This window comes from Candoia aspera, chromosome 8, assembly GCF_035149785.1.
Source record: "Candoia aspera isolate rCanAsp1 chromosome 8, rCanAsp1.hap2, whole genome shotgun sequence".
In the NCBI taxonomy this organism is placed as follows: domain Eukaryota; kingdom Metazoa; phylum Chordata; class Lepidosauria; order Squamata; family Boidae; genus Candoia; species Candoia aspera.
In genome coordinates this window covers 37876614-37899670 of record NC_086160.1, presented here as the reverse complement: position 1 = coordinate 37899670, position 23057 = coordinate 37876614, and the positions used below count along the sequence as shown (strand labels likewise).

The following is a 23057-nucleotide window of genomic DNA, read 5'->3' as shown; positions in this document are numbered from 1 at the left end:
TGGAACTAATTTATTAATAAATACAAATATGATTAGACTGTGAGTGTAATAGATTTCTGTGAAAAAACTTCACATTATACTGATGAAGCTAGCCAAAATGGTTTAATGGCAGTAAAATATCAGCAGAAAATCCTGAACACACCTGCACACAAATTACTTTAGGCAAACAAAGCCATTTCCAAGGAGCATTAAAGTGTCTCAGGGTCATCTGAACCCAGGTGAAAGAGCTGTCTAACTGAGGTGTCTATCCTGAAAGGCCCTCTGATGGTACCGAATTTCTCAACCAGAAAGCAGGTTCATGTGACAAAATACAGATATTTTGGTATTGCACAAGATGTTTCAGCCTTACACTGAAAATGCATTCACACACTATACATATGCTCATTCAGAAGGCTATGAGAAGCTGTTTATTCATTTTTATTTATGCAATGTTTATCTCACTTTTCCATTCATTCAGAGCAATAACTAACAACATGAAATAAATTGGAAATGCAAGGTAAAACAAAATATGAAAATAGTATAACTGAAACTATATGTTCTAAAATTATTAACTTTAAAGGCTCGGCTAAGGAATTGTCCCTTAACAGCTCTTTAAAAGTAAACAGATGAGAGGCTAAATGCAAGATTCAAAGAAGTGCTTTTGGAGGGATGGAGAATGTCTCTCCCAAGTGCCCTGTAAAAAGGATTCTCTACTTAAGGATGTCTTTAAAAGTCCTGGCAAGCTTAATGTCCAGAGAAGTTGACAACAAGAGAAATAGTCCTAAGCCACAGGTACCATTTTGGTTTTCCTGGATATACAGTACCTCAAATCTATAATCCATCTGGAAATCTAGGAAGTTAGAAAATATTTGTATTTTGAGGCTGGTTGGACTCAGCAGCAGCAGTGAGCACCAAGAAGGGATTAGGGAGGAATCCAAACAGTCAGAAGGTGGAACTATACTGAGCAGGCAGGTAATACTACCAGATCTAGACAACAAAGATCCAGAGTTACTGTAGATTTCTCTTTACCTGTTTGCTATCCTCTATTGGTCCAGATTATTGCAGCCTATACCTGGTAGTCCTTGCTTTCAAAACAAAGGAAAGATAACAATTGCTCATCCTTGCAGCTTCCTGATTGGCCCAAATAAAGAAGAAGGACATGGTCATCATGCCTATTTATAGAAGTGTTGCTTGCACTTTGAGTTTGGATGGATTATTTAGGTTATATAATTGGGTGCGATTATTCCAGAGTTAGTGGACAAAAGCTAAAGAGTTTATTTTCATTACTTTAGAATGAAGGCAAGGCTTTGTTTTTCCTTGCTTATGCTACAAAACGGGTTGGTTTTTTTAAATTATTCCAGCGTGATGAGTGTGTGGGCTGACACCAGAGAAAAGGGCAAGTCTTTAAAATGAAATGAAACAAAATAATCTATTATACTAGAGAGCCAGTTTGGTCTAGTGGTTAAGGTGCCAGGCTAGAAATCAGGAGACCTTGAGTTCTAGTCCCACCTTAGGCATGAAATCTGGCTGTGTGACCTTGGGTCAGTCACCCTCTCTCAGCCCAACTCACCTCACAGGGTTGTTGTTGTGGGGAACATAGGAGGAGGAAGGAGTAATACATATGTTTGCTGCCTTAAGTTATTTATAAAAATAATAAAGGCAGGATAAAAATAAAATAAATAAATAAATACTAGCTTTCTCTCTTTCCTTTTTTAGACATATTATTTGGTTCGGATACAGGAGGTGATTGCTCCTACAACTGCAAATCTCGTTTGTGGTTACCCTGATGGAACCATCAGAGGACCCATAACTAATTTAATGAGTAATGCACTGTGTCTATTTAGACATGCACAGCTTTAAGACAAACATATGCTTTAATCCTAGTTAGGAATGTATTCTCGTTTTTGGATTTAAACTCTTTAGGGATTGAGAGCAAATGCATGCAGGGGCAGGGGTAAGGAGCATTCGCCTGGGATAGGTAGGTTCATATATAGTTTTCTTTTTATTAATAACATCATTTCCATTTCCACATACATAGAACAGATTCTATAATCATTTTATGTATTATTCATCTGTAAGTGTGTAAATAAACAGAAATATATAAACAAACACAAAACACAGTAAGTGAGCATTGAAATAAGTGACTAAAACATTCCACGCTTGAATAAGGCTAATGAAAGCATGTAGTAATTGATCTTGCATAACAATAATAAATTGTAAAGTGTTCTACATTTTATAAACAAGGGATTGCATAGCCACAGAAGGAATACTCAACAACTTCTACTCAAGGTCTTATCAAGAGAAAAGGTGTAACAGTCCCATTCTGTTTGTGGTAGAGAGAAATGTGCAAAGACATTTAGGAATGCTTCCAAAATTCTCATCCTTCAGCTTTTGAAGCTCTGGATCTTGTTAATATATGTTTTTACTTTGCACCTCGTATAATCTGCCCTGATAATGTGTTGAAGAGTAGGATGAAAATATCAAAACTTTAAAAGTTTTTAAAAATAACTATGGTGTTTAAGGAGCTGTCACTTGAGTGAGGGTGGTTTTTATCCACAAGTTCCTCAAATAAGTAAACTCTAAATACCAAATAAATAAAATGATTTTTAATTTTTTGTATTTATTTGTACTAACTAAAAAATAAAGCACTCTTTCAAAGTATTATTTGCCTAAAAATACCCTTTGCTGTAGTTTCTACAAAATCTACACACTATCGTAAAAATCTCTTACCTTGCAATACTAGATTTAATGCTACATTAATTTCCTTTTGCGTTGGAAAACGGCCACAGTCTCTGAAAAACTTAGGGAGCTCATTTCTATCCATTTCTTTCAAGTCCTCTCTCTTTGCATATATGGTTTCATAAACTATTAATAGAACATGATATTGAAAATGTGCACATTAGAAAAAACATACATAAAACCTGAATGATTATTCTTCAATAAAAATATCACTAATTAATATGGGAAAAGGATGAACCAAGTTTGAGATCAGAAATATGAGAAATTGATGCTGACAGATTTCTTGCATATATTAATGTAAACAATCATTTTAGTACAGGATGCAAAGCTTTCATTGGCTTGGTTTAGTCAATAAAAACGGGATTTCACATTTGCTATAACTGACAGAGCAATTTTTAAATGATTTAATAAAGATTTATATTCAGATAATTAGTTCAAATGTTCTATAACTTCCTTCCTTCCTTCCTTCCTTCCTTCCTTTCTTTCTTTCTTTCTTTCTTTCTTTCTTTCTTTCTTTCTTTCTTTCTTTCTTTCTTTCTCTTTCATCTCAATAGACCAAATAAAATTTTGTTGTTCAGAAAAGTTTTTTAAGAACCCTTATTTTGTTCCTAAATTCTGTTGCCTGAGCTTTTCAAAGTTTTTGGACTTTTTAATAAATGAATATAAGTAAGTGTTTCACCATGGTGATATAACCACCCTTCCAGAGTCATTTTTTTGCAGCTCAAGTTGACATATGTTTCCAAGCATACTTAAGAGGGAAAAACTATGCAGTCCTGCTCCACTCCACTTTTTCCAATACTCATAAAAGCCATATAACTTCTTTGCAGATAAAGGTAGTTGTCTAAGCAGTAAATCATGCAGTTTCTATATCTGCAGCTTACTTTCTTGACTTAACTTATTCACATGTTCACGAAGGAAGATAGTCTACATCTGCATTCCAGGGAACAATTATGCTGCTACCCAGAGTGCTACCAGTTTCACATATAGAAAGGGGTCATATGTTGATACATACATAAGTATTATTTTTGCACATATGGGGGGAAGGGAGGAGGCATGGACTGCATTCACAAGAGTGATTCCCCATAATCAGTATAATGCAGATGGACTGCAGGAAAAATTGCTATTCACCTATGAATTTAAACAAAATGGCAATGTGCTGTACTGTCATTATATCCTAGAAATATTAGGATATTAAATTTCTTATTTCTAACCCCAAATTAATTGAATATCTGACTGTTATGAAGGGGGAGAAGATGTCCATCAATCAGTTCATTGTACAAAATAAGATGACAGATCTGTCTATGACAGTTTTGCAATGGTTCAGTTTAAGAGCACATTCTATCCAATCTCAAGTAATTTTTCTAATGATTAAAAGGTGCATGAAATGTAATTCTTTTCCCCATAAATAGCAACTTTGGAGGCATTTTTCAAAATGGATACATTTATGTTTGTATATATACTTTTTGAACTAAGAACTGAATCACTAAATACTATCATTTATTTTTTACTAACTTTATTAATTTTTTAAACAAGAAAGATAAAAACCAACATGAACTAATATTTAGGGAGGGGAAAGGAAAGGAAAGGAAAGGAAAGGAAAGGAAAGGAAAGGAAAGGAAAGGAAAGGAAAGGAAAGGAAAGGAAAGGAAAGGAAGGAGTGAGCCAAAAGTGCAGAAAGAAAAAGAAGAAAAAAGAAATACCCTCATTTAAAGGATAACTGGATTCCAATCTTTTCCTTAGTCCGAGTAGTATAATTTAGCTGAGTCACTTAAAAATGCAGGCTAATGATTTTCCTTTGTCTTGACAGCTATTCCTATTGAATAATTAGCTCTCTGAATCTGAAAGCATTTACTCAGAAATAATTGTAGAGAAGAATTATTCAGAGAAATTAAAATTGAACAATGCACTATTTCATGACACTGGTTATCTTGAATTACTGAGTCAATCTCAATTTTTTTATCATTTTATTTTGTTTACTTAAAAACAAAAATATATTTTAAGAAAATATAATATCAATAAGTGGACAGAAAATTAATGGTCAATATAACATTAGTTAAAGATAAACCATGCCTAGCAAGATATATTGAGTTGTTTGTATGATATAAGAAAGAAGTATGTGCTTTATGCCAAAATCTCCACTACATTATTATTTATAAATGTTAAAAGATTAGGATAGGATAGGATAGGATAGGATAGGATAGGATAGGATAGGATAGGACAGGACAGGACAGGACAGGACAGGACAGGACAGGACAGGAAAGACCACATCCCTAAAAATAATATAAATGAGAAATTTCTGACTTCTCCCTTCTTTCTTCTCCAACTGACTTGCAGTACCTATTAGCATAAACTTTAGAAATCATACTCTAAGTGTTTACATTTATTGTTCTGCATAATGTAATATATATATATATATATATATATATGGAAACTATTCTTGCTTAAATTTAGTTAAATTCTGTTATGTATATATACAGTTCATTTTGCCATTGCTACATTTTCTCCAAGTTTAAGTTCTCAATAAGTTATCATCAGTACTATGTCCAGTTTTGTGAAAAGTTTGTCCTTACAGTTGCAAGCATATATATTAATAAATTATGGTATTTTTATTGCTATGTTCTGATATTATACCTAGTAAAAAATGTGGTTTTATTTCCAATTTGATCCCTAAGATTCTCTGAATGATGCTGTGTATGTCTTTCCAATACTTTTTTTTGTGTGGGGGGGATGGTTTGCATGTCCTTCTGTCTCATGGCATTTACAGCATGTTTTATTATATGACTTGTCTATTTCGGCAATTATTGACAGAGTTGCATACCATATGTAAAATATTTTATATCAGTTCTCTCTCAAACCATAGCCTGGGGTAAATTTTATAGATTTGCTTGACAGTTTTTCCCATTCTGGTATTGGGACTGTTTCTTTGAACTTTTGATTCCAAGTTTCATACATGTTTTTATTTCTGTATCATATCTAAGTAGAAGTTTATATATATGGCCTAATAGGTGGTCTTGATCCTTTATAAGCATTTCAATCTCATATATTTGAGACCGAATCACTGTTTCTGCCTTAATAAGAGAAAGAGCAGATATTAAGCCAACTTCAGGAACACCACTCATATGAAAATTGTTCCTCTTGGTGAGTTTTCCTGGTACACATGTACAGCTGTAATAGAAACTCTCATCCTGTAATGTTGTATGGCCAAACTTTCGATTTCCTCATCCAGGAAACTTGAAGAACAACTGATATTTTCAGACCTATTCGTAAAACAGATATAAGGTTTGCTTCTACTATACACAAGAAAAAAATAAGACAACATCTCTGTATCCCATGTCTTTTCATGATCTGTACTGTGTCCATTTCCATAAACTAGTACCATCTTTATTAGGTGGAAACCTACCACAGATTCTATCAGCATAGCTTCTAGCGTTCTACTAACATTCATATGTTGGTACCAAACTCATAAATATTATCCTCATCTATTTTTGTATAACTGAATTCTTATATATTCTGGATGATATAATCAAGACCAGTGCTGGTGTAATCACTATGAAAGGTTCTTGATTATGTCACTAAAACTACTTCATAATATCTAAATAATAGTTACATGTATTATGTTTTAACTTTTACAGACATAATAAATAAATCGTTGCTTTGCCATTTGATCACAGGTGCACGCCACATTTCATACCTAAAATTAGGGCTCTGCATTGTTTGAAAATGTTCAGAAGACATGCTTTGGACCTGATCTGACCACAGTACCTTGCTGCTACTCAATACTTTTTCAGGCTTCCATATGAACCTGAAAAATACATTCTTCTTCTTTAAGGAGTTGAGCTACAGAAGCCTAAAAAAAGATGTGGCTGTATAAATGAATAGCAGAGAAGTGGTATGCTGACATCATACTTATTCCTAATTGTTTTCAAAGTGTGCACAACTCTGCTAAATATGTCTACTAAGATCTCTTTTTTGGTTGGGAGAGATCCTGTTTATTTTTCAAGTATACCCACTATCAGTTCTTAGATTACATGGGCACATCTCCTTAGAAAGTCTGTTTGGCATTAGCTTCCACATCAGAGGCATAACATTTAAACTTATGCTCAGTTAGCACTGCAGTGAGTCAAGTATGATATACTCATGTCTCTGAACATTGCCAACTAGTGCATCAACTCAGAGTGAAGAAGTTGAAACAGAAGTGGATGCTAAATAATTCCTTGCCACTTCTAAATCCTAGTTTGCAACTTGCCACTTCCAACTTCTGTCAGTACTTTCCCCAGGTTGTTTTGGACCCCAGCTAGAGTTTCTCAGGGAAAGACGTACAGGAAGAAAAAAAATGGAGTTTTAGCATGCTTGTTGTTGTTGTTGTTGTTGTTTTGCTTTTCTGTGGGGAATGTCTGAAGTTCCATCTTATTGGTATTTTGCGGAGACCTGCACCAAAAGACAGAAGGCTGCTGACAACACATGGAGTTTTGCCCTGCCAGAACACACCGTTTTGCAGCTCAGCACTCAGAAAAGTAAAAATAGTGTTTTACCAAAACAGATCCTTAGTGCCCAGGATCTTACAGTTAACAACCTTCTCATCACCTGATACATTTAACTGAAAATTATATACAGATTGCATTTGGGGTTCCTGAAGGCAAAATACTGTATGTGCTCTACCATTAAACTATGGTGTATCTCCCAAAATGTTCCCTTTATATTACTATATCATCCTACCAAAAAAGACAACACCTTTGAGTAATGCAAGCAGTCTCAATTTAAAATACTGAATAGCTTCTGAAATAATAAACAGAGATATGGTAATAATAATCTCAATAACAGATTATTCTGAAAAATACATACGCATTTTATTGTCAAGCCAATCTTCCAGTTGTTCAAATATGAATGGTGTAGATGTATCCAAGATGCCACAACGGCGTTTAATTCGATACATCATTTTACGATAATCTTTTGTAACAGCTAACAAATTTGGTCCATGACTCTTAGCCTGTAATTACAAATATATGCACATATATATTTAAAATAAGTAAGGTGGTATTGGGAAAACAACATTTGCGGAATAAAAAATTATAAGTACATAAAGTAAGAAAACCTTCCAGATAGTGCTGTAAAACCAAAATAAAAATCTCTTGTAGCATTGCACTTTCACACCAGAGACTAAATGATTTTATGGGAAAGATCAATATCTGTCCAAATTACTGCTGTACTTCTACATATGAAAATGTTAAAGATCTGGTAGCAGGAGATATTAGTTTTCATTGAAAAAGATATGGCTAGAATGCAAGATTAGCCAGAAGACATAGAAAAATCCAGGAAAATCATAGATTGGCTGTAAGAAGATATGTTGTGGATGATATACTTACTGATTGGTAAAATGAAGGCCATATTGAGTTTGAGGTTGCAGACAATATATTTTTGTGCTAAATAGAGAGCTGCCTTTTACCAGATCAGACTATTTGCCCAAGTAGCCCAGTATTGTCTAGTAAGGACTCTCAAAAATCAGTGTGCATTCAGAGGAATATTGGAATTATTTCCTGTATAAATCAACTCCACACCTGTCAAATTTTGGGGCTAATGTCAATTTATAAAAAGCATTACTGTTCAAGCTAGGTACTAACTAATGCAAACATGTCAGAAAAAATCCATTATAGTATGTATGTCACAATATCTTACGTTACTCAAATTCTAATACATTACCTTCAGTTTTATTCTTTTCAGTCTAATACGTTCAAACCATCCTCTGATCAGTTTTTGAATGCAAGTGGCAGCTATAATCAGTCCTTCCTTTGTAGGGACTTTTCGGATTTTATTAAACGCTTCAAATATTTCTAAATGTGGGCCAATCCTTTTCACTTTCTCATTAACTATACTAACACGTTTTCTTCTCCTGGAAGGAAGGAAGGGAGGAAGAGAGGGAGGAAGGAAGGCTTTGTTTTAAACTGAATGCAGTGCTTAGAATCAATTGTAATAAACATGGACACAGTGGATAATTAAACAGTTCAATACAAGAGTATGGAAATGGCTGGAAGTGGTGACCATGAAGTAATACTGCTATCCAATTTGTGGCTGAAATCCAAAGTGACATTCAAAACAATGGAGCTTTATTCTCCCAGAGACTAGCATTAGAAAAAACAAATGGCTCCAATTGTTTTTGGTGTTGAGCAGAATGAAATAAAAACTATAAGTAAGCAAATGCTTCAGAAGAACACCTACTGAATTGCATAGAAACTGGAAAAGAAAGTTTCAAGCTTCACACATTAAAACTCATGAGTTTAAACTCATATTTCTTTAAAAGTGCCTCAGTTTTCTTTGTGTATATATGAAGTGTCAGTAAATTTTCTGAGGAAAACAGCTACACCAGATTTCAGATAGATTAAGGGATATTGTGCAAAAGAAGGAGATATTTGGAAAGAATATTGAAGTCTCTTTCTGAATAAAATGCTAGAAAAGGAGGTTATTGAAAAAAGGAAGGTCAAGATATCAAAGCAGGAATATACATATTTTTCTACTGTAGGTCTGAAGGTTCCATTCAGTATCTGAAATCATTTTGGGAGCCATAATGGACAGGGACAAGTTGAAAAAAGAGTGGGGCCAAAAAGACATAATATCACAACTGTTTTCTGCAGCAGCATTACCATCATCACTAGTCTAAGTATTATCATTATTAACTTCATCACTATTATTATTTCATAATTTTTATTATAATCAAGGTCACCAGTATACAGTATTGCCTTCACTTACCATCTGCCTTTTGTTATAGTTCCATGTGTTTTGTTGAAGTGAAACAGAAACAATTTGATTAAGGACATAATTTCTGTGTTTGAGGGAGGGGGATTATACTGAAAAGTTTGGAGGTTTCATTGTTTGGGAGCCTCATTCAAACCTTTAATATTTATCCCCATACTGTTGAAGTTTGCCATGAGATATTGTTCCAATGGTGCCATATTTCTATGTTTTATTATATTATTATAAATCCTATTGCATGTGCATTTTAATGCTGTACACCATATGAAGATGTTTTGCATTGCAGTCAGTATATAAGTATTTTAAATAACTGTATGTATCAACTCAAAATCATAATTAAGGCATAGAAGTACAATTTGTAGCAATTTGCTTCAAAACAATCTTGTTAAAGTCAATGAAATGTGCTTTTGTTATCAATATCCTAAATATTTACCAACTAATGTGACTAATCTGAATTCATGAATAATTCTTCCAGCATTTTTATGTTGTGTGTCGTCATTCACATGGACCTTTCTTAATGAATGCTTGCTAATATATACATTCACATATTTGAATAGTGTTGTAGAAGAGACAGACTGGCAGCTCAGAAAGGCTAATAATATATATGTGTCTTATATAAAGAAGGACATTCTGAACCTCTCAATTTAAATGTATTGCATATGTATTAGTACTGCTTTTGCTAGTTAAAGTTTGGGATCTTGGCATCTAAAGGACTAGTTATATTTCCCAATTTTGGGGGAATCATAGAGTTGGAAGGATTATGATACAATTCAACAAGTCCAATCTGCTCACTTAGCACAGTCATTCAGATTAGACAAGCATCTGTCACAAATGTATAGCCCGTCTTTGCTTAAATATATGAAGGAAATGTGAGCCCATCACCTAAGGAACTGGTTCCATAAATTGTTCTTTTCTAGGAAATGTTACATTCCTTACATCTTCCTGAGCTTAACAGCATTTCTTCATGACCTACACTGTTCGAGTGATACAAGAACAGATTGTGGCCTTCTTCCGTGTTACGCCCTTTCTGCTGTTTCTGCTCTCCTTATCTATGGGAGAGGTGAGGGCAAAAAGCCAAGATGGCAGACCCAAATATGTGTTCAAAACCCTAATGCTTCGCAAGGGCATACAAAACTGACAGACATACAAAGAGGGAGGAATTCAATCCTGCCCCTCCTCCTGGCTTTTTGTTCTTCCCCCAGTGGGCATCCCTATTTTTGAAAAGTGCAATCATATCTCCCACTGATGTGTTTTCTCATGACTTAACATATACAGGTCTGGCAGTCTCTCTGCACTGGACTTAGTTTCTAGATTCTGATCATCTTTGTTGCTCTTTGTACTTTTTTCAGTTTGCTAAAATCCTTAATTAAAGATGCCAAAAAAGGTGAGATCTGAGCAATGCAAAATGAAGTGGAAACATTCCTTCCTGTAATTTAGAAACTGTATTTTAATTAATTAGGTTTGCCTGTTCTGAAGTCACGTCGACTACAGTCTTGTATCATTTTCAGCTTGTAATCAACTGCATTTCCAAGAACCTCTTTGTATGCACTGTTGCTAAGCCAAGTATATTCTCTTTCTCTAGGAGCTGTTTAACAGATCCTTCCATTTTGAAGGTAATGATTAGGGAGAATCCTTTCTTTGTTTTAACAATATATGCAAAACCTTTCTTCAAAACATTATCCATATTTTGGATAATAGTGTAATATATAAGGATGCTTCCTTCTCTAGGAAGAATTTCAATTATTTTTGCTATGTCTCTGTCTCTGCAATGTTTTATTGGCATAAAATATAATTCCCCCCTCCAAGAAAACCTGTAACTTGTACTTTTCATTTTATGAATAGAATTTCTCCATTTATGAATGGAATTTAATGTAGCAGTAATTTCTTGACTGTTGTTTTTAATACAGCTAAATGTTTCATTTAAATAAAACATTTAATTTAATAAAATTTAATAAAATTTCATTTATTTAATAATAAATGAAAGCCTTGTGTGGCACAGAGTGGTAGGCGGCAGTATTGCAACCAAAAACTCTCCCCACAACCCGAGTTCGATCCCAGCGGAAGCTGAATTCTCTGGTAGCAGGCTCAGGTTGACTCAGCCTTCCATCCTTCAAAGGTCGGTAAAATGAGTACCCAGCTTGCTGGGGAAGGCAATGGCAAACCACCCCGCTATAGTCTGCCAAGAAGATGTCGCGAAAGTGGCATTACCCCAAAGGGTCAGACATGACTCAGTGCTTGCACAGGGGACCTTTCACCTTTTCAAATGTTTCATAGTACTGACTCATCTGGCAACATTAGAGGCACGTAATCATTATGGTACCTGTTCCCATCAGTCATTGTATACCCTGTCCTTGGGTCCGTATCTTTCACCTCACGTGCTTGATTAGTATAACATAGCTAACCACATTTTTTGTTATTTTTAGTTCAACAATTCGGTCATCATGGTTACACCTGCTGCCCTTCCACTTGCTGTGCTTTCAAAGATTCAGTGGCGTACAAGTTTAATGAATAATCAAATAAACATACAATAGTTCAAATAAATACATCTCAGGAGACATGAGGGAGTTATAAGAAAGTACAATCACTACCACAATCATGTTCTGATTATTTAATTACCCCAGAGAGGTCATTTGGTGACATGGATGCTAATTATATTCTATGCTCATCCATGGTGACATTAACCAAAATTTTCATGACAGCATATTTATTGATTTATTCCATTTCTAGGGCTACCAACTATTAATGTGGCTTACAAAGAGGGTCCAAAACATCAAGGTAACAAAACTAAAGAAATCAAGACATAAAAGAGCTGCAGCTGTGTGTGTGTGTGTGTGTGTGTGTGTGTGCGCGCATGCATGTGTATGAGTATCTTTTAATAGTATTCCAAATGTTCCATATTAATTTTGGAACTGCATGCCACTGAGATTTGGTTGATCTGACCCTGCCTGCCTTTTCAAAGGCATTAAAAGCCTATTTTTATCTCAGGTGCTGGGTCTGGGAGTAACATTTCTCCAGCACGTATGTGTTTGTATGTTGTTGTTCTGACTTAGGTTTTTCTCCTTTATTACATGGTTTTTATTGCTTATTACTGTTTATTGTGACGTACACCACCCTGAGTATATAAATCGGCTATATAAATTGGATAATCAAACAAATAATTGTTTTCTGAACTCCTTCCTTCAAAACCAATTTCAAGTTTTGAAATTCTAGTAACCTTGGTATGATCCATTTCACACTCAAGATGTTTCAAATGTAAAACCCTTTGTATATTCCTATATGTCCACTCCTCATTTGAATAACAGGGAGGCAAAATTCCTGTTGCAAGTCTGAAATCGATAGGTACAACATAACTGTGCTCTTACTGTGTGCAGCCTACATTCCACCCACCCACCCTCTACATTTTGGCTGTTCTACAAGTGCATCTTTGTCAGTGATACAGTTGTGCTAACATAGTCTTCTTGTATATCAGTTATTACACTGTTATATTCCTTATTCCACTGGCAAAGCAGAACTTTTCCCCAAATCCTACAACTCATTAACTAGAGTATCATCACTCTAGTACTGCTCCTATAATACAGGAGAATAAGAAAAAGAATTAGAATTCTAAATTCCTCAAACCTAAATGAAACTTAATTTTAAAACATTTTATATAAATGATTTAAAGTATAATGTGTGTGTGTATCTGTCTATTTTGAATTATACATTTTGATTTATCTACTGCCACTAATTATTTCTGGCTGATACTGAAGTATTTTGTTTGCCCCATTTTCAAAAACTCTTTACCCATCTGTTAACAGGTTGGAAGTGATTAAGGGACATTTATGTTGGCTGTTTTAAAAGCCAAATAGGTTCTGAGTTGAAAAAATGTGTCTAAACCAGCTGAAGGAGTTGCCAAGTTCAAAATCAGATGTATGCTTCCTCCAACCCCAATCCCCTACCAAGTTAAATTATCTCAAAGCAAGTATTCTATCTCCTTTAACATGTCCAAATTCTTATTCTGTCCAAATGCAATTCTCGTGTAATGGCAATTTGCCTTTGGCTGAAGTATTAATCAACAGAGCCAAGTGCATAATGCTTAGTGACCTTGAAGCAGAATTTTGTTACGGTCACTGATACTACACAATTCTACTTTTTTATTATATCTGTTGCTGCATCTTTCTTTTTTTAAAAGTGGCTTCAAAATAAAGGACAGTAGGGGCAGAGCATGTATTTGGATGCATGAAGTCCCAAATTCAATTTGCAACATTTTCAATACGGCTGAAAAATTCCTTCTAAAAACTGTCAGGAGCCACATCAGAAAGTCAGTAAGACTGAGACAGACATACAGTATCTGTGGTTTGACCCAGTGATTGGGTTCAAGCATCATGTCCATAAGCCATCATTTGTTTTAACCTTGGCTTATTGAACTAGGTATTGTGGCTTTTTGGATCAATGAACGCCATTGTTCATTGTGTCTTGCCACAACATTATTACTTAGTATGATGTATAAATCCTGCACAAGACAGTATTGCATGTTCCTGTGCCAGGAACATAAGATTCCACTAATTCCGAGGACCAGCCTATTCTAGACAGGAGCCCTCCAAATACACTGGACAACACCTCCCATTGTTCTTGGCTAGTATGGCCAAGACTGTTCGCAGCATGGGAATGTTATGAGAATAATCTGTATTTCTTATGTCTACCATTGACTTAAAGAGTAAATCTTACTCCCCAGTAAACGTGCATAGCAATCTACCATAAACTTGATGTCCTCAAGTTATATTAAAACACCAACATTGGTATGGCTAATGTATGGATTTCAGCTTCAAATGTACTATCCCACAAGAGCAGATGTGGTAGGTACACTCCAGGTCCCTTCCCTTAAACATTGTGGGTCCTTATGCCTTTTCCATTGCAGCCCCTACCCTATGGATCACGTTCCCCCTGGAGATCTGACAGACCCATACCCTTTTAACTTCCGGAGAGCAGTCAAGATCTGGCTGTTCACCACATGCTGGGATAGGGTGAGATCTTAGTGGGTGGAGAACGTGAATGGTTGTATTGGAAAGAAATACATAAGGTATTGGAAGTATTGGAGAGTATTGGAAGGAAATACATGAAAACATCCATGAAATTCTGAAAATAAAATTTGAATTGAAACCACACATATTTTTATTAGGTATGACCCAGAGAGTACAAATGAAAAGCATCACAACTTAATAAGATATATGCTGATAGCAGGAAGAATCAGTCTGGCACAACATTGAAAAGGAAAACCTTGCAACAATACAAGATCATTGTTTCATTTTGTAATATTGTAATCATTTCAAAGTTCTTTTATTTTAATATATTTTAATATATTAAATATATTAAATATAAATATATTTATCTATATATTTATCTATATCTATCTATCTATCTATCTATATTTTAAATATATTTTAATATATTTTAATATATTTAATACATTTTAATATAACTTGAGGACATCAAGTTTATGGTAAATTGCTATGCACATTTACTGGGGAGTAAGATTTACTCTTTAAGTTAATGGTAGACATAAGAAGTACAGATTATTCTCATAACATTCCCATTCTGCTTTATAGAATATTCACATTTTCTTCCTTGTAATTCCTTTAACATCACTCTTTTTTTCTTTTTGGAGGAAGAAGGAAGAGGAGAAATCAGTCACTTAGCCCCATAATTGACCCTGTTGAAAGATAGCCTGGCTAGACATGGTGAGTGAGAAGAACACTGGAATTTACATGTGTTTAGATTGCTTGGGAGAAAGGACAGAATGGAGATGTGGTCCTTTAAGCACACATTAATTCCATTGAAATCAATGAGACTTAGCCATGGCAAACCTCTTTAAACCAGGTTTAATAGCGTGGATCCAATCTATTGTTCAGAATACCATGCTCCATAAATAAGGCCCAAGATTCCCGCCCCTGAATAGTTTGAATAGATCATTTTGGATGACTTTTTATTTATTTTATTTTAACCATCCTGAACATCCTTATGTCCTTAGCACATTTGACCATTTAATTGCTTACTAATAACTCTAGAAGAATTTGGTCCCTATTTAAACCCCACTGTTTAAAATCCCTCCACTGCAAGAACGATCAACCATCCTTCTTTCTGTTATTTAACCAATTACTAATATATAAGATGATTTCTTCCCTTATTCTACAATAACTAAATGTTTAGGAGTTTGGAGTGACTGACTTAACCCAAAGACATTAAAAAGTATATTTACATATGTATATGTATATGTACTGTATATGTATATGTATATATTTTCATCTGTTCAATTGTGCTCAATTCTTGGTGACTTCCTGGGCAAACCCCTGCAATTTTCTTGGCAAGGTTTTTCAGAAGTGGTTTGCCATTGCCGCCTTCCTAGGGCTGAGAGAAAGGCAGGCCCAATATAATGGGCTTTAATGGTCAAACTTTAAATCTTCAAACTAATTTTACCATTTGTTACTTTTTTAAAAACAATAATTTCCTAGCCTAAACAATTCCAGATTTAGTTTTCAATGGAGGCTAAAGCATCTATTTCCCTGCTTATACCCCAGAGCAATTCCTTTTCTGTTAATTAATGCCTAAGTAGTTTTGGGCACCCAGCCTTCCCTCCATCCTGTCTCTACTACACATTCCTACCATCTAAATCTATGAAGATACTAATATGGTGATTCAACTCCAAATGTAAAGACAGGATGAAATGTAAATGTACAAGTATTTTAGTAAAATGATTATCCAAAAAATACAGTTTATATGTCAACTGTAGAGTAAAAAAGCAAAAGATTTGCTGGATTTTCCTGCTTTGCATGCTATGTGCTGTTGAATGAATTGAAAATATTTTAAAAAGCTGCACCCATAGCAGACTCATACAACAATAAGCTCTATTGGAGACAGAGTTATGTTTGAGTACATATGCATAGGGTTTCAGTGCACATCTCTTCATAAAAATACCTTCCAAATATCCACAAACATGCACAGCCAATTTCCATGAGTATCTTTTGTTGATACTTTATTAAGTAGAGAGAAATTGTGGTGTAAGAAAAATTGCGTAGTGATTATTTTGCTTTTAAATTATTGTGCTCTTTTTGCTATATTACACCTTCTGTTTTATTCCCTGTTTCCTTTTAAAGTGACTAATACTTCCAACAGGCATGAAGCTAGAGAAAAGGATTAGGAGGGCATGGACTAGTAGTGATCTGCCTCATCAACCTTATCCCTTTGATAACAAAGAAGCCCATATCCAATCAAACCTGAGCGACTCCCTTGACCAAAAGAAATGATTTGCCAGCTGAGTATGACATTTTTCAACGTATTGATCTTCTTTAAAAAAACTCAAGAATTTAAGTGAATATATATCCCACAAGATATATATTAGTTATAAACAACTTTTCTACCAAATATATTCCACTAGTCAAATCTGAAAAAAGTGCCACCACAATGCACAAGACAGGATTGTTTTCCTATCTCAGTCTCAGATCTAAGTGCCTTGGCATATTTCTTCATCTGCTCCAATCACCTGGAGAGTCTAAATGGTGTAGTATGGAAAAGCAGAGAGGAAGACTGGCTGCAGTCTACTGTTACAGGACCTGTGGTTTCTCATGAATCTGCCCAGATGCTGTGTCTTACTTCCCTGGTGCTCATATCTTTAATTGTAGGTATATTAGGTAATGGCTATCTATAAATATGCTGCCCTTTATTCTAAAAAAAAAAACCTCTTGATATAAAATGTTATGACTACACATGGAACAAGTTGTCATTTGCTGAGATGTACAGCTATTAAGAGCCAGACAAATGGCATAGAATATTTATATTGTTCTATCAAAGATGAAAGACGGTACCATTTTACTGGAAATTCTATGAAGCACTAACTTTAGTGATTAAGTATCTTTGAACTTCAACAGATGAAAGGATTATCACTGAAAGCATATTAATCCATTGAGGATTAGCAGCAAACTGTTAGAGATCTCAAACAGATAATAGGTGATTTATTTATGAACTGCAGTAGGATAGCAAAAAAATGCATATACATTTGTGCTAAAAATAATGCAATATAAGACTGAAATAGATAGTGAAGGGATAGGGGAGTCTATGAAACATATGTTATATATCTTTCTTGCTGCTGTCAGGTAGTCCAGTCCTTTTATAAAATGATAATATGGACTGCCAGATTTTCATACAGTTCATACCCATGGTATCTGTCTCCTCTTGCCCCCTCTTCCAGTGCTCCTTAGCTGAGAATAGAGATTCAATAAAATGATACATATTTCAAAAATTTGTTTTGGGGATTTAGATTCTAATATTATTTATGAATATGGCCTCCTGCCCTCAGTTCTAGCCTTCTTCAATCCAACACCATTCAGGGAAATTAAAATACAGGTACTGAAAATGAATATTTCACAACTGGCATATTTTTATAAGTATACAAATTTTATAATTTTGTAAGTTTATTCCACTCAGATACTTTAAACAAACTGATAAGTCTCATCTGGTCTCCAACCTTCCCTTTTTAAAGAAGGGTATTGAGAAGACTGTAGGCCTTCAGCTTCAAAGGGCTCTGGAGCAGGACAATTATCTCGATCTGTTAAAAACAAGCTTCAGGCTAGGATATATCAAGACGACATTGATCACACTTGTGAATGACCTCTGCTGAGTTTGGGATGGGAGTGGTATAGCCATCCTGGCCTTTCTTGATCTCTCAGCAGCTTTTGATACCATTGTTCATGGTATTCTTCTGGCAGCTGAGGAAGTTGGGAGTGAGGGGGGCATACTTCTTCAGTAGTTTTCCTCCTTCCTACAAGGCCAGTTCCAGTCAGTGTTGGTGGGAGAAGCAATCTATGCCAAGGTCTTTGTTTTGTGGGGTGTCACAGGGCTCAGCTCTTTCCCCATTCCTGTTTAACATCTACATAAAACCACTGCATGGGGTCATCTGTTAGCATGGGGTCAAGTACCATCAATATGCTAATGATACTCAGTTGTATTTCCCTGCCCTGAGCCATCCTACTGATGTTGTAAAGATGCATTACCAGTGCCCGGGGGCTGTTTTGGATGGGAAAGAACCAGCTTCAGTTCAGCCTGACAAGACAAAGTGGTTCTAGGGTTTAGGATACCCTGTATCTAGTGATTTGCCATCTTTAACACTGGCTGAGGTTACACTGACTCAGTCAGAATTGATGCACAATCTGGGGGTCCTCCTGCCTCATGGCTCCAGTTTAAAGAGCAGGTAGAAGCCAGCTGCACTCTTTCCTATATCAGGAGGCACTGTTCATGATCACTTATGCCTTGGTCACCACTGGCTGTCAGCTACGCCACACAACTCAAGCCACCCAAGCCACTTGAACACACTATTAATAAACTATAGCCCATACTGGATAATGACACTGTCATTTCTGTTGTTTATCAGGCTCTGGCTAGCAGGCCCATACTGCACATGTACAGCCACCCAACCTGCAGCAGTTTTTCACAAGCAACAAAAAACCATAGAACAATTATGTTAACACGGGACACAGACACTGCAACAAAGCTAGATATTTATTCTGCCACCACATTTACATCAACAATACCATCACAGGCCCCAACCACTTCACACACAAGATTAGAAGCACCTTCCCATACTCTTCCCAAATGTGATATATACCATCATCTGTCAGCAACGCCCTCTGAATTTTCTGTAGGACAAAAAGATCAGACTTCGCACAAAATAATTAATGGACAAGTTTGACATCAGGATTCAAAACAAAGTCAAATTCATATCAGAGTATTTCAACATCCCAGGACACCACTCCAATTCTCAAAGTAGCTGTTTTGAAACAAAGAAACTTGCTAGCACAACTGAATGAGAGACTGAGTTCACATACATTAAAACCTTTCAGTCCATCTCAGAAGGTCTCAGCAAACACAGTTTTTAACACATTACATATGCTGGTCTATGACCATAATAGCAATTTGATTTGATTTGAACACATTACATTTGTTAATTAATAAGGTACTTACAATTTGTCTCCCATGTTACTTACCTGGTCCCCCTCTCCCTTTTTTCCTCTCCATCTCAGTTTAAATCCTACATCAGTTTTGCCATCCCTGCATCTGATGAAATGAGCTGTGATTCACAGAAGCTTATGCCCTAATGAAATGTGTTAGTCTGAAAAGGTGCTATCAGACACCTTCTGATTTTGCTACCATAAACTAACCCAGCTCTCCTCCTACAATGTCTCCAATCAATATGGACAAGCTGGCAAGAGCTGATGGGAATAGTTGCCCAATACATCTCAGCCAACATCATCAAATCCAATATAAATTAATTTAAGGAACTCATTATCCTAGGGCTAAAGTGTATATTGACACAATCCATAAATAATTTATGTCATCAGGTGAATAGTTAGTTTGGCTTAGTATAACATGAACCCTACTTATGATGGCTTAAGTGGATTATACAGAAACCACATAATACTCAGCCATCATGTTTAAATAACATGCTGGAGACTGGATAGGCCTCCATCTTAACAAAACCAGCCAAGTGTAAAGGATTTACAGTTGGATTGTGTGCATGCTATGGAGAAGGGTATCCTACTGCACCTTTAGCAGCTAATAGTGATTTTAGATAGCTATTATATTTTTATTAAAGGATACTGTTTAAACACACACTATTATATGTCTATTCTACAGCGATCAACTGCTAAAGTAGCACTGCAACGTTATGCTACTTATAAGAAGCACAATGTAAGCAGCATAGCAGAAAAATGCCTTATAATATTTTATATTGCTCAGGGTTCTTTTGGAGTATTGGGTGCAGTTCTGGACATACAGTTTCAGAAGGATAGCAATCTAGAGAACATCCAATCTGGCGATGAGTCCAAAACCCAAATCTATGAAGAATAGAATTGGATATATTTAGCCTGGGGAAAAGAAGGTTAATGGGAAGTATGGATGCTGCCTCTAATTATCTGACGGATTTTCACTTAGCAGATGGAGCAGTTTTCATAGAACTGTAGAATTGGAAGAGGTATAGAGGCCATCAAGTCCAATCCGCTGCTTCATGCAGGAATCAAAATTAAAATGTTCCTGGCAGATGGCTGTCCCTGTTCAATCTCTCAGTAAAATATCAGGGAAAAAGAATCCAGTGGCTCTCTAGATAATTGTCTCTACTATCAAATTTGATATAAAAATTTCAACTTCAGTGGAATGTCATACTGTAACTCATCCATTATTCTATGTCTTGCATTCTGTGACAAGAGCAAACAGATCTTGACCTGAATGGCCGTCCTTTAGTATTTTTGTGTGTGTAAATAGGACACAGTTAACTTAGTGTATCATACAAACAGCTGAATTAAATCATATTTAACCCTCATATATATATTTGCTTTACAAATAAAAAAAAGTTGGGAAGAATAATCTAGTAATAAAGCACCTTGCATCATTTTTCAAAAATAATACCTGACAGTCTTCCTTTGTTGCTTCTTTGAATGCTGAAGTTTTTCTGAGTTGCTCGTTTCTTGCATCAAGGCCTAAGAAAAAAAGTGCTGTTAAATGTGCTACTAGGTCAGGAAGTGGTACTATTGAGTTTATTTTCCATTATCATTGTTATTGTTGTTATTTTTAGCAATGCTATGTTGAGGATATCCAGGTTATTGATAAGTAAGTGCTCAGGGTATGATATTCCCACAAGCCAGTATTGATGGTTAAAGCTTTCCCTTTCTACAGGAAAATGGGTGATGTGTGCCACAGTAGGTAAGCAGGCCCAACTGGTGGGATCACTCATAGAGGGGAGAAGAGAACAGAGTTCCCACCCACCTTTCACTCTACTGTTCTGTTGTTTATTAGAAGACTGATCCAATCTTTGATCAGCGTTCAAAGTGTGGTAGGAAATGTAATTCCTAACTCTCATTTTAAGGAAAATGTGGAATTCATTTGATGAACTTCAGGTCAGACATGTTTTAAATAGAATTATTTCTATAGCTGGCCAATTCTTCATGTCTCCTTTAGAATAGAAAGAGCAAAGAAGAGGTGTGTTGCACTTTTTCACAATAACTGTGTAATCTTCAGCTAATATCAAAAGTATTCAGTAATATATACTCCTCAAAGGAGGAATGTCTAACTGCATCTTTCTGTCTCCACAAATATATTTTGTTGCACAGACTTAAGACAAAATATTAGGAAGTATTACTGGAAATTAAAGAAGAAATGAAAGATCAATTAGCAATTTTTTTTAGGTTTTCTCTCCAAAAATTGCAAGAGTATAGAATATAATCCAAGTATATGCTATATTATCAATCCTTTACCCATTCTAGAGTTTACTTCTGTAACAGAGCTATAAGGTAAAGGTAAAAGTTTCCCTTGACATTAAGTCCAGTCGTGTCCGACTCTAGGGGGTGGTGCTGAAGAGCTGGCATTTCAGTTTCAAAGCTGAAGAGCCAGTATTTGTCCATAGACACTTCCGTTGTCGTGAGTACTGATGGAGAGCAGGAGGGGGCCACTATCCAGGGACAAAAACGCATGCGTAGTTTAGAGACTTTGAGCTGTCATTCAAAGAGACACAGAACAGACCCGCCTTGACTTTTGGGGGTTTATCTGTCTGGGTTTTCCCATGCTTCTTCAGTTTGGTAGGATTTTCTGTCTACTATAGCAATAATAAAGCACTAGAGACTTCTTCCTCATCTCAGCGTGGTTTTTGCTTAGTCAGGACATCCGTGGTCATGTGGCCGGCATGACTAAATGGAACGCCATTACCTGCCGCCAAAGCGGTACCTATTAATCTACTCACATTTGCATGTTTTTGAACTACACAGCACTTATCTAAATAAGCCTTAGTGAATAGCTTTTCAGGTCTGAATGATTAGGTTATTTTCAGGTATCAGTCAGAAGATAACAACTCAGAGATAACACATTAAATGCTTAGTAGCAAAGTTCACTATGTGAACTGACTTTTTTTACATGAGATACGCTGTTATCTCTTAAACTGAATTTATTTAAATAATTGCTTAAGCACTCAAAGTTAACTATCCACTCTTAATTAGATAACCCACTTAATTAAACATCATAGCATTGGTAGCAGTGCTTTTGAAACTATGCTTTAACTAACAGAATATAGTATTCTGATTTTTCTTTTCTCCGGTGAAATGGTAATCCCTATTACAAGTGTTCACACTGATGCAGTTGTAGTAACCTTTAAGAAACTGAAATTCCAAATACATCTACTCCTATTGGTTTCGGAATTGGAAACATTGAGATGCATTTTTAATAATGAAATATGAAATCAATATTTATAACTAAATAAATAAAATGTATCATCATACATGTATGAAAACGTACAGGAGGTATACATTATCTTATAAAGAAAGCAACATAGGAGATAAGAATTAAAAATTAATTCTTTATAAAATAATTCTTTTATAAAATAATTTATAAAAATAAATAATACTCAGCATTATCAGGTTGGGAGTAATCTGGGAGATTGTTCCCAGTGGATTCATTATAGGAGAAACTAATAGAAATGAAATAACAGTAGTCTATTGTTCATCCTTTCATAGTGTAAAAAACTTTCCACAGTGGTGGCAGAGGGGGATTAGACTTATTTTTTAATGTGCAGGGTGGCCAAAATG

General features: G+C 35.4%; 1 protein-coding gene across 1 annotated transcript in view; it reads right to left on the bottom strand.

The window, feature by feature from the left end:
* IQCM (IQ motif containing M) overlaps positions 1-23057 on the bottom strand; it is a 104601-nt gene that overhangs the window by 51346 nt on the left and 30198 nt on the right. The window contains exons 5-8 of the mRNA XM_063310722.1: positions 20893-20963; positions 8416-8605; positions 7561-7705; positions 2710-2844 (exon numbers count right to left, since the gene is read on the bottom strand). Of these exons, the coding sequence (XP_063166792.1) occupies positions 2710-2844; positions 7561-7705; positions 8416-8605; positions 20893-20963 (541 nt within the window). The remainder of the gene's footprint in view (positions 1-2709; positions 2845-7560; positions 7706-8415; positions 8606-20892; positions 20964-23057) is intronic.